This window comes from Pezoporus occidentalis, unplaced genomic scaffold (assembly GCF_034315485.1).
Source record: "Pezoporus occidentalis ecotype Australia unplaced genomic scaffold, CSIRO_AGI_Poc_V1 ctg26, whole genome shotgun sequence".
In the NCBI taxonomy this organism is placed as follows: domain Eukaryota; kingdom Metazoa; phylum Chordata; class Aves; order Psittaciformes; family Psittacidae; genus Pezoporus; species Pezoporus occidentalis.
Window position 1 is genome coordinate 994,080 of NW_026914502.1, and position 12,969 is coordinate 1,007,048.

The 12,969-nt window shown below is 39.7% G+C and overlaps 1 protein-coding gene across 3 annotated transcripts in view; it reads right to left on the reverse strand.

Annotated features, from left to right (window-relative positions):
• Window positions 1-1,740: 1,740 nt before the first annotated feature.
• The window catches only part of CBLB (Cbl proto-oncogene B), a 118,107-nt gene continuing 106,878 nt past the window's right edge, over window positions 1,741-12,969 (reverse strand). For all 3 annotated transcript variants that reach the window (XM_062623896.1, XM_062623895.1, XM_062623894.1), the window contains 2 exons: window positions 11,588-11,707; window positions 1,741-5,422 (listed from right to left, as the gene is read on the reverse strand). In XM_062623896.1, coding sequence (XP_062479880.1) covers window positions 5,160-5,422; window positions 11,588-11,707 — 383 coding nt within the window. In that variant the 3' untranslated portion in view covers window positions 1,741-5,159. The remainder of the gene's footprint in view (window positions 5,423-11,587; window positions 11,708-12,969) is intronic.

Genomic DNA, 12,969 nt, shown 5'->3' on the forward strand with positions numbered 1-12,969 from the left:
AGCAGAGTGGTACTTCACATTTCCCTCTGCTGCTAAGACCCTGGCATCCTGTTGCAAAACAGCATGTCTTCTAAAGACCTTCTCCAAGAAGGACACAGTACTTGAAGACTGGAGTAATCTGAACAAATACTCCCTTCATTTGCACTAGACACCTGGGCAGTTTAAAACAGCTACATTGAACCACAGAATAGTTAGGGTTGGAAAGGACTGTTAGGACAGAATTATCTTCTGTGCAGGTCTTTGCTCCTCTCCCATCTTGCTGGCTACCGTGGCAGTTACTGCAATAAGTAAAGCTGACTTCTTTTTGAAGAAGCATTCATGTAGTTACACAGGCTGACTCCTTCACAGATCACAAAGGCAGATGCAAGAACCTTCACAGTCAAAAGACCAGCATTCAATGGGTTTGTGCTTTTGTTTCTAGCAGGTCTAGGCAGCAAGAATGTTGTCATGATTCGTATTATTCTGAGGCCTTTAAATTCCTTATGATGTTCAGGAAGAGTATGGGATTAAATTTCACAAATTTAAGATTTATTTTTGATTTAAGAGATTTAGGATTTCTTTTGAATAAGAATTTCCCTGCTGGACATGAAATCACCTAAAACCAAACAAAATCTTCAGGTGCTAAAGTAACAGACTTTTAAAATCCAAATTTATCATTTGCCTGATGGAGACTCACTGCAACTGATCAATGGAGGCAGAGATCTTGGACAGAATTAATGACTGGGTCTATCAAACAAAAATGACTGAACAACTCCTAGAGCACCCAAAAAGTTCGATTTCAACACAATAAAGTGAAAGTCTGACTTCCACATCAGATAAGTGAAAGTGAAAGAAACAAGCAGGTATAGTACTATGGACAAGTATAACAAACAGTTAACTTCCCTACTTACCAATGACTAGTGACCTATGCAATGGACAAGGATTTAACACAGACTGAAGTGTGAATTACAAAAATCCTATCACTGAAGCTCTGCAGGGAATGGTGCTGGGCTTTGAACAGTAACAGTTGCATTGGCATGCATAGTGGAGGGGGTAGATTTCCTAAGCTTTCTTTCAGAATGCTGAAATACAATAGCAAAAAAAGATGTTTTACACTCCCCAAATACTTCTTTTTGCATGAGGAGTACAATGCTTGAGAATGTAAATGCACAGGATAGTAAAGAAATAGTAGTGTCAGCTTATTGCAGTTTTCTTCAGCAAAAGATTCCTGTAGATTAACGTACAGTTGCATTATGTTAACCGCATTGGATTCCAAGTATTTCATGATTATCACCTTTCTGACATGCAACTGTTACATCCACATTCTTAAATTACAGCTGATTTATATATTTTTACTACTGAAATGTAGACACCAAGTCACGTATGGGGATACAACGCAAATGTCTCGATGCAATGAGCCACCTTATTTTAGAGCAAGGCCTCATTTTTGTGGCTTACAGAACGATGACTTGTCAGACCCCTATGTATGATAGGCCGAGTTTCTAAAGCAGCATAGGAAAAGTGGTGATGGTCAATAACGAGAGTCAAGAGTCTTGAGAAATCATGCACCAACCCAACGTTCTGTTAACATTAATTTTATAAAATACCTTACATGAACAGATAAAGAACTTGAGCATACATAAAAACCAAAATTTAAAAAGAATGTGGAATAAAATATAAATTAATTGAACACATCACTAAGTTTGCCACATGTTAGACAAGTTTATAAAAGGCATTTTCAGATAAAAAAGTTATTTGAAAGAAAGAAAATCCTTCAAAATGGAAACTACTGAAGTCCTTTTCCAAGAAGTCATTCCTAAAAGCGCTAGATTCCAGGTCAACAACAGGCAGTACCTGAATTTGCTTAGAATATGGTGCTCTTTTGCTTCAAAATTGGTCAAGCATTACGACACAAATTTAAATGCTTTCAGGACAGAGTCGTCAGTGCAATGTAAAGCTTCAAGCTGAAAACGAGAGAAACATAACAGAAGAAATGATCCTGGTACAAAACTTGCTAAATTCACATTATGAGAAACACCGTGCCAGATGCACTCTTGAGATACAGAACATGAACAGATTTAACTAGTGGCCATTTCAGGGTTCCAGGCACGCCATTAACATAGCTAATCATTCAACACAATTCCAATCTTTTTCTAGTCGGTCTTTGGAAGAGATACACGCTGCTGATGTCCCCTCACTCTGCTCAACTTTTGGTTCCATCAATTTGCTTAAAATGCAGTAATTCAGCAAAAAAGGAGATCAAAAGTGAGGCCAGACATCACAAGGATGTTTTAAAGCCTGCAATGACATATAACTGGAAGAAACATGATGGCACATTTCTGAGTTTAACCAACTTTATTCATTCAAGCACTTCCACTGAAGTCAGTCTTCCTGAAAGTTATATATGTGCATAACACACTGCCAGGCTCAAACCCTGACATCTTTCAAAGGTTAAAAGATGTTTAGAGAACTGTGTGTTCAGAGAACTAGGCTGAAGCCAGATTAATTTATTTTAAGCCTATTAATTCCTGCTGAGTAAACATCAACACTCAGGCAAAGCAATTTTGCTCCGTTTGACTTTAAAACTATCAACCAAAATGGGGTTGAAATAATCTTCACGTCCCACTATTTAGAAGTATTATTAGCACGCTCATTTAAAGATTAATGGAACTCTCTTCAAGTTACCACTCTGAATATTGCTCATCAAGCCTTTTTTAAGCATATACTAAATGAAAAAGTGTCATTGGTGATCACAACCAGAAATGAGGTAAAAATTAAAACCTTTACTCTATCAGGCAGGAGTTGCAGGCACTAACTGAAATATAAGCCTGTAATTTATACTAAGCTGCTGCATAAAAGGGAGAAAATTACCTCCACATTACAATGGAGGCTTTCAAAAGTCGATCTGCAGATTGTTTTCTCATCCTTGGGAAGTGCTGTCATTGCTATTCTGGCAGTTATGCTACAGCCTCATTTAAGCCATTCCAGTACAACCAGAGTATTTCATAGCATGAATCATTTTGAATTTACAGTTCGCTGAAATGCTACAGTGATGCTGTAAACAAACCAAAGGAACAAGAAGGTTCAAGCTATGCAAAACTTTTCCACAGAACAGAGGAAAGATGAACTTGAACTGAAAGCACAGACCATAACTTCAATCACAACTTTTCATACGCTGTAGGAAAAGCTGAATGAAAGCTGAATGAACATTTAAAGGATGGTGCAAATGCCCTTTTCTAAAACAAACTCAGAATCATTCGCTTCAATCGAAATGGAACAGAAGCTCTGCCCTATGCCCACATTTCTCCTGATCATCTTTAATTACTGAAGCAGATAAATTATACCCATACTCTGCTTCGTGATGCTACAAAATAATTTCACAATAAGGTTTTTTTAATGAAATGATGGCACTGGGTATCACAGTAATTTCCACTGGGTATTTCCAGTTATTTTGGATCCTGCAATTCAGCCATTTGCTATTGGTCAAAACATCTTTAAAACAAATGCATCGGCTGCTGAGATCTGATCCTGTAAGTGATATAACCTTTCCCATTTGCTCTGTGTGAAGGAGAACACCAACAGCTGATAGGGAACAATAAATACACACCTCACAACCATCTTAGCACGCTGTGAGAAGTCTTGTACACTGGTCACATCTCGAATGTGATTAATAGTCTAACTACCTCATGATTTTCTCTTTTCAATAGCAATAAAAGTAAAGAAGATTTCAAAGATTCCTGATAATAAAAACACCAAGAAAGCAGCAATCTTAAGAATTATTCTGGAAATATTTGGACTCTTAACTTTGAGTGTACTGAGAACAGAGGTGCTTTCTCTCTCTATCTCTTCTAAATTTGGGAAGATTTTTAATTTGGCCTGCATCAATCTGGGCTCAAAAAATAAAATGTCAAAGCCTGGAGTACCACGAACCAAGCAAAGCAAAAATGTATTTCTGACTAAGCAGCTGGAAAGAGAGGGAATGAACTTGGGTATTAGACACATACTTGAAAATGATAAAGTGTACAGATGAAAAGGTTATGAACTTGGCAGAAAAATATTGCTACAGTAGCATTAGAAATTAACAGTGCATCACAGATTTAAAGTTTCCACCTTAATACTAACTGATCCAAGCCACAATGAACCACAGGATAATCGCTCAAACAAGAAATTAACCACATCCTACTTTACAGAAGCTAGAACTGGAATTTACCTGAATATCATTCAGAAGATGCAAAAGGATTCCTTCTAGTCTGGCATGCCCCACTTTACACAGGCCATAGAGAGCTGGTGCCAGTGGTGCGTAATCAAAACACGGTATTATCACGTGCATTTGGCTTTTGTGAACCTTTGCAATCAAGTACTCAAATCTGAAAGCTTTTACATGCCAGAACTCAGTATCACCGCTGCAGGAAGTGTTTTATTTGTCGGTTGGGATTTTTTTATGGAAACTGTATAAAAGCCCTAGAGGACTACAGGTCATGGAGATCGCGTTAAACAGAAAGCTGCCCAACATTACTGTCAAAACACCGTTAAGAAGACAGTTCATTAACAGAATAATGCATTTTACATTCAGGTATTTCCTCTCTCAAAAGCAGTCATCTCAGAAGGAAAAACAAATATATCAGTAGTGAAGGCCACATACTTTTGCATTTGATGAGCTGAAATGCAAAAAAAAATTAAAGCATCTTGTAAGACAAAAAAAAAACAAACCAAAAATGAAAATCAAACAAAAACCAAACACAGAACTGCTGGAAAGTGATTATTAAGTTGATGGGGTGGTCAGCATGGAAACTGATGGGAATGCTACAGCAGAACTGACCACAAGTACAAGGAAATAGGAACAGGAACATGGTACAGGCACCAACTAGAAAAACTGTAACTTGTCAACTTGTAAACAAGAAAAAGCATTTCACAGATTAAAAGTTCTAGGGAAGTAAACTTCTTTAAATTATTTTGTCAGTTCAACCCTGATTTAAAAAAGTATGGCTAGCAAAAATACATAAGCCTCAGCGTATTTATAAGTCTTGATCAGAGCAGCCATGAGCCTTGGATAAACGGCTGGAAACAAACACCCTTCTGCTAAGGATGAAAGAAAAATACTCCGTTCTCTTCTTTCTCTCATTCCCCAATCCACACGTGTACATGTAGAATTCCCATGCTCCGAGGGAATCTTGATGCTGCTATAGATTGAGACGTGGGGAGACCGGTGGAGGAAAACAGACAAACTCTCTTAAAATACTACGGGCCACGTCAACATTATTCTGAGCGATTTCAAGTGCCCTCTTGACTTCTTCAAAGGAATAGCCCTCTCCCATGAGTTTGGCAATTTTTGCATCCACATTTTCCATTGAACTGTCAGAGCTGTATGCTTTCCTGTGGTGTATTTCCGGTGCAGTCCTCCGAGGAAGTGGCTTAGGGGGCCTGGCTGGTGCTTGCGAACCATCTGTTTCAAATAAAGGAGATAAAAATCACCATAAATTGGCTTAAAACTGCGATATAGGTTGACCTCATGAAGAGGTCTACAAAATAAAGTTCTAAAGAAACATGAAAAGATGTTTTAGACGGTGGGACTGAGTGCGCCCTCAGCGAGTTTGCCGATGACACCAAGCTGTGTGGTTCGGTTGATACCCTGGAGGGAAGGAATGCCATCCAGAGGGTGATGGGCTGATGCCAACCTCATGAAGTTTAACCACGCCAAGTGCAAGGTCCTACACCTGGCACAGCTACAGGCTGGGCAGAGAAGAGATTCAGAGCAGCCCAAGGAGAAGGACTTGGGGGTGCTGGTCGATGAGAAAATGAACATGAGCCGGCTTCAGTGTGTGCTCACAGCCCAGAAAGCCAACCGTATCCTGGGCTGCATCAAAAGGAGCGTGACCAGCAGGGCGAAGGAGGTGATCCTGCCCCTCTGCTCTGCTCTTGTCAGACCTCACCTGGAGCATTGTGTGCAGTTCTGGTGTCCTCAACATAAAGAGAACATGGAACTGTTGGAACAAGTCCAGAGGAGGCCACGAGGATGCTCAGGGGACTGGAGCACCTCCTGTATGAAGACAGGCTGAGGAAGTTGGGGCTGTTCAGCCTGGAGAAGAGAAGGCTGCGTGGAGACCTCATAGCAGCTTCCAGTATCTGAAGGGGGCCTATAAGGCTGCTGGGGAGGGACTCTTCATTAGGGACTGTAGTGACAGGACAAGGGGTAACGGGTTAAAACTGAAACAGGGAAAGTTCAGATTGGATCTAAGGAGGAAGTTCTTTACTGTGAGGGTGGTGAGGCACTGGAATGGGTTGCCCAGGGAGGTTGTGAATGCTCCATCCCTGGCAGCGCTCAAGGCCAGGCTGGACAGAGCCTTGGGTAACACTGGTTTAGTGTGAGGTGTCCCTGCCCATGGCACGGGGGTTGGAACTGGATGATCTTAAGGTCCTTTCAAACCCTAACTATTCTATGATTCTGTGATTTCATTCAATGCTACCTCTCATTTGAAAATCTGGGCAGAAGCTGAATTCCTCAAGAACATCCAAAATGGAAATAATGCAAAAAACCACTATTTTAATGATAAGGCAGGAACATGCAAGTTACAATCTGAATTATCCAAAGCTGGAAGAAAGTATGTAACTAGGCTGAAATTAGCCGGTCAAACCTTTAAAGGCTCTCCACTGCCAAGCCCCAGTTTGAGAACTTCTTAGTCTGTTAGAAACCCCCCCAAAACTACAACCCACAAACCAAACCAACTGCATCACAACTTTATTCGCGATCGCAAGTTGTGCAGAAGAGGAAGCCAGCCAAATCTGCCTGAGGGAAAAAATTCCTCTTCTTACTGGTACATCTTGCAGATTCTCTGCAGTCAATTGCAGCTCAGTTCATGCATAGCAGCTAGCAGAAGTACAGAAATAACTGGGTTCTCAAGAAACCCCTCCAGCCCAATTATTTTCAGTGGCCAGAACAGAACACAACCCTTCCTCTCCAGCCCCCCTTTGGCAATACCTCCCCTTTCCTTCTCTTCCATGGAAAGGTTACTTTCACCGTTAATGCTGGTGCTAAGGATCATGATGTAAAAAGCAAACATACAAACTTGCTAATCTTCTGAGTCAAGAGTTCTGTGCTCAAGTAAACTTGGCACTTTAATGAAACCCCTTCATCCTCACTGATTCCACAATAAGAAGCTTAAATACAAGCATGGACAGAGTGGAAAACACTTTCAAGAGCAAAGTATTTAAAAAAAAATAATAAAGTCTTTAATCCTTCAAAAAGGATTCTAAAAAGTTGCATCGACAGTGACTTTGATAGATAAATTAGAGGAGTTTCTGGCTGCAATGCTTGCTATTTATTTACACTGACAGCAAGAGCATTTTGCAATGTGAAGTACTTCAGAGATAGTTTTTTAGTGATGAAAGAATGCTGCAGCTCTAGTATTGCTGTTACAACATGCTACCTTATTGTAACACTGAAATAGAACTGTAATTCAACTGATAGAAACAGTCAGGATGAATGAAAATGGTTGACATTAGTGCAAGACTAACCAAGGTGTATTCTTCTCAAGTTTCCATGCATTCACATGAGAGTGTTGCTAGACATTTGAATCCTATTTCTTGATTCAGAGAAGATAAGCAAACAGTACTTTTAGCAAGATGGTGATATTCATATTACAAATGGATGGGAAAATTTCATTAAAAATTTACAGTAAGGGGCTAAAATTAACTGTGTTCTAATTTCATTGCCTATTTTCCTTGCAAATGGTTATGCACAGCCGACAGGCTCTAAGGGCTATTTCATATATGTAATGATTTTTTTTTTCTCCCTGAAGATAAAAATACTTACATAAATGCTAAAAATTCTACTAAACACAGGGCCTGAAGCAGGCCCAAACCTGCTATGAAGGTGTGGAAGATCCATGAAACACACTGGTTTGAGGAATTAAGCATAGCTCAGGAAATGCAATCGCTACAACTAAATCAAAGCCAAGTTCAAATTCCTTATGTCACTTATTTTAGACAACTCGAGCCTTTAACAGAAGAATGTTCTTTAAACAATGATCTATCGTGTTAAAAACAATCAGTTTCCTTTCACAAACATTTCAAGCTTTTAATACGGACATTTTGTTATGGATTGCCTTCCTGTAGAGGATGGAACAAAATTAATCTGCAGACTTTACATATTCCCCGGGCCTGAAGTACAGAAGAAATTCCTTAAGCATATATCAGATCCTTCTGTGTTCCGCAAGTTATTTTTTGCTATGCCCAGTCTAATACAGGCTTAAATCTTATTTCTTGCGTAAAACCTCCACTTTGCTCAAGTTTCCAAACAAACTCTACTAAGCGATCCCGTCACTAAGAAAGGTCACTTTTAATTCTGTCAGCAGATTTGCAGCATAGGCATTTTATTCTCACTGCAGTGAGATCTCTCTATAGCACAGATGCTTTAAGATCTTCAGGCCTCTTTAACTCAATTCCCATTATTATTTTTTTAAGCACTGTCATCTTTTTCAGTATCTTCACATCCATATACAATTTTAGCTGAAGCTGGGTATCACACTGGATCCTGAGCTTAAAGATACTAAGCCTAAGCTGCCTGTCCACCTGGACACTGAGATATAGAGGTATTTAAGCAAGACTTCCCTTCCCAACCTCCCATCCTCTGATATTTCAGTCACTGTGGATGCCTAACTATAAATTTGAATAGATTTTCTAACTGTGTAATTCAACTAACAGTTTCTATAGCAAGGAGTTTCCTCTATCCCTCACATTTCTGTAATTCAGCACCACATTTAACCCTTGGATAACAGGTCAATATAAAGGCAGAAACAGGCTCACTTAATAAGTGAGAAGCATGTAAAAAATTGTAAGGTGAATGCTCTGTGGCAGACTAGGAAGAGAATGTTTGTAACAATGCCAACTATCTGTTCCTCTCTGCTGTGAAATGGCCCTCCTCTATGCTACCCTTGCTGTTCCTCTTGTATGTTCCATGGGCTTCCACCAACAGATGGAGAAGCATCAGAGAACCACATGATGAAGGCTTGTTGACCAAGGCCCTCTCTGCAGCAGAGGCAAGCAGCTGCATCTAATCTAACTGGAGTAACAGGAACAAAGCATCCCCAGGGGACATCTATACTAAGGGGCAGAGAGAGCAGGGGCAAAGTGAGAAAGGAATAACTGCACATATTCATCCCTTAAGCTACAGTTTGCCCAGAGAACCTGTGGCTGCCCCATCCGTGGCAGAGTTCAAAGCCAGGTTGGATGGGCTTTGAGCAAGCTGCTCTAGCAGAAGGTGTCCCTACCCATGGTAGGGTTGTTGTAACTAGATGGTCTTTAAGGTCTCTTCCAACCCAAACCATTCTATGATTCCATGATCTTCATATTTTGTATTACTGTGGCATATTATTCCCCCCCAGCTTAATTCAAATGAACTCTGAAATGATAGGGAACACCCTCCCCTAAAATTGCCATGCAAAGGAATTTAAATTTGCATCCAAGTGCTTTAATAAGGCCAGGTGAGTGAACAGGCAGCAGACATCTGTGTAAGAGGCCTAATTTTCTTCTACCTTTTCCAAATATCATTGCCTGTGCTTAGGTAAACTATGCTAACTACTAGCAATATCTCCTTCTTTTGCTTTGATTGTAATAGGTTTTAAATGTCGTACTTCAGACGTTTGAAAAACACGCCTTTGGGATAGTTGGGTGCATAGCTGAGAGCTATTACTTAAGTGTTCAATACTGAATACGCTGCTGAATTAGAATAAATTTCCCATTTAACAGTTCAGTTAAACATCATGAGAACAATCTTAAAACAGTCAAACTGAAGCACAGAGGTTAAAGGATTCCCCATGCTGTTCTAGGGAGCCAGTGGCTAAATTCTAATTAGATTTGAGAGCGAACTACACTTCTTTTCCAGCTAGTTCAAAGAATCACCATACAAAAGGGCTGAAATAAAGAATTACCTTTCAGAATAAATGTCCAGAATAAATGCAAAAACAAGGGTTCTGAATACTGTTACACTCTCTACATTGTCTTTTTAAAACATAGATGAAGGTGCATCTCTTCATCCCGAAGCTCATCAGTTCTGTTCTATGGAATTACTGCTACTGTAAAAAACAGCTTTCCAATTAGGAGTTTGGCATGATCTATCACACAGCTTTCATTTAAGTGAGAGCTAATGCAATACTTTGCTGCACATCATGCTGATTTACAATAGTATTTATGGCAAAGGCCAACACGCGAGTGTTTTAGATGGCTGTGGGAAACATACAGATAGAAAAGTATTTATTATGTGACATCAGAAAGCTCCAAGATCTTAAGTAGCAAGCATCCTGCTGCAATATAGGAAAATTCAAAATTGCTCTAGCACAGAAGTGCAAGAATTGCAGGAAAACTCTGTAGCTTTAAAAGGGCATAGTTTGTACTAGAAAAGAAGTTAAAATGCCCCAAATAAATCAGGTTAACGTTGTAAGACAAACAGATCCCTCACAGTGCCACATATAAAACAATATAAAACATTTTTTTCCTAGCAACGGGGGAAGGGGGGGGGGGGGGGGAGAGAAACACTGTTATATAAGTAGAGGTATCCTCTCAAAAGTGCTATTATTTACCAGAGCATCACACTAATTCTCAACAGTGCTATTCATTAAAAATTCTGTAGCACTCTTCAGGCTTGCTTGATTTCCCCTGATACTTTAAGTTGGAAAAATACATTCTTCCCTACAACCAGCAGAGTGAATGAATGAAGCTATGTATTCCTGAGAAGGAGAGATATAATTTCTCTTAAGAACAAAATGATTTTTTCCCACTTCTGATTGTTGCAATTAAACACTGCTTACCACTACAACCGAAAGATTTGAGAATGAAAACCCTTTCTTCATGCATTAGAAAAGATTTTTCATGAACAGACAATAATTCAAAGCATCCCTTGGCTTTTTCTATGTGTGCTCTCTCCACACAACAAGTGAGGTAGGTGGGGCAATCCTCCCCCTGCCTCGTATACCACACACATCTAAAGAAACGAAAATCCATCTAAAAAATGGTCAAAGTACTCTGAAATACAGGTAATACTGTTATTATTTCAATTAACCAGAGTAGCTTTCCTTTAAATACTATTTGTACGGCCTGAAAACCATGAGCAAAATATCTATGGCAGAGGAATTACTTCTACTGTACCTGTCCTGTGGCAAACAGAAGTCTGAATTTTATTTGGTTCTGGTTCTTGGTGTTTTCTCACAAAGCAGTTGGGCTTTTTTTTTCCTTTTCTTTGTTTGTTGTTAAACAAAAAATGGAAGTGAGTTGCTTGTGGTCCCTGCAGCAGCATTCCTGATCTCCTGTGAGCTTTACAGGCGGCAGGAAAAGCTCTGCCTTTCTCAAAAACTAAAGAACACTAGAACTTGCATAAGCATTTCGTTTGGCAGCTAGTGAAATTGATGCCATTAATATCTACAGCTACAGACAACAGGTAGCCACTTCTACCTTTATTGCAGAACTTTAATCTCCATTACCCTTTGATGATTTTGAAAGCAATATTAACCATGGCCATTTATTGCCTGGAATGACAAAAACCTCACTGGACTTCATGGATGGAAGTTATTTGCTTCAGGAAGTTGCAATTTTCTACAAGAACAGTCTTCTACCTTACCTGAAGAGGGAGGAAGCTGATCATAGTCTTGAGATGTCCTATTTGTTTTGACATTTTCTCCAGTTACTCTACGAGCAGGTGGCAAAGGAACATGACCAGTTATCGGATCAAAGTGGGGATCTGTAATAACAGAACCAAAAAGGTGTCTTAGAATGATTAGGGTTATTATTTGGGGGAAGGCTGATGCACAGAAGCTAGAAACACAGGTTTGGATACGCATGTGCGCCAAAGCACGTGCATATGCAGATATGCATACAAAATCAACATTACCATAGTAGACACACAACTGTGCCTTGAAGTGACAAACGAGAGCACAGCTCAAAGGTGATCTATGCTGCACTGACCATAGCTTTTCTGCTTACATCCATGACGTAACTTTCAATTACCAACTCTGACACTGTTAGGATTGTAGATGGCAAAGCACAGAAGATGTTGCAAAGCCTCAGCAGCACAATGGAAAGTACAAAATCATAACATGGTTTGGGTTGGAAGAAGCTTTAAAGATCATCTAGTTCCAACACCCCTGCCACAGGGAAAGGACACCAGTTACTCAGTCTGGTTACAGCTCCATAGCACTTCCAGGCTTTGCAGTTGGCAAAGACCGCAGGGCAGATTTCTTATCCATGCAGTCCCAGGTAAATATCAGAGTGAATACTAGAGCCTGGTAAAGGCTGGGAGCAGGCTTTCCAGTTGTCTCTGATGAATGATTACAGGAGCAGTATTTAAAAAATTAAATATATAGTCCTGGCATATTGTGCCCTCCTTTTTTCTCTTTGGCTATTGAGGATGCAGCTGAGCACGTGTTAACAGCATCCTGGACTTGGTTTCTGCTCTGGACTCAGAAGTGTGCTTGGTATGTGAGTGCAATTTTTTGCTGTTGTTGATGATGGAATTATTATTCTAATCTGACAGACTTTGATGGATAGCTGGAAAATCACACCCAAGACTTGCATGGAAACCCATCATCAAAACCTCATCATAAATCATCTACAGCAGTTTATTTGACAAGACGCAAAGTGAGTAATACAGCTTTAGAAATACCGTATGAATAGAAAGACCAATGCACACAGCTACGTGTGCCCAAGCAGATGCATACACTTCTAAGATTAATTAAAACTGCTGCTGTAAGACTGCATTCACTATGCAACTATGACAACAATACATGATTATAGACACATTTTCCAAATTTGTACTTAAAAGCTATTAAATGTTGTTAAAATTATCACTGATGATTTAGATTTCTTTTTGGAAATAACACTTAAACATTTAAAACACTTCATGTTGCTGAGAACTGCAAACAGAGCTTGCGTGGGTCTGTGTGTGACAGTTTCTGTTTTCCCTCTCCATTACCGTTAGAACTGAATGGGGCAGTGTGTGTTTCT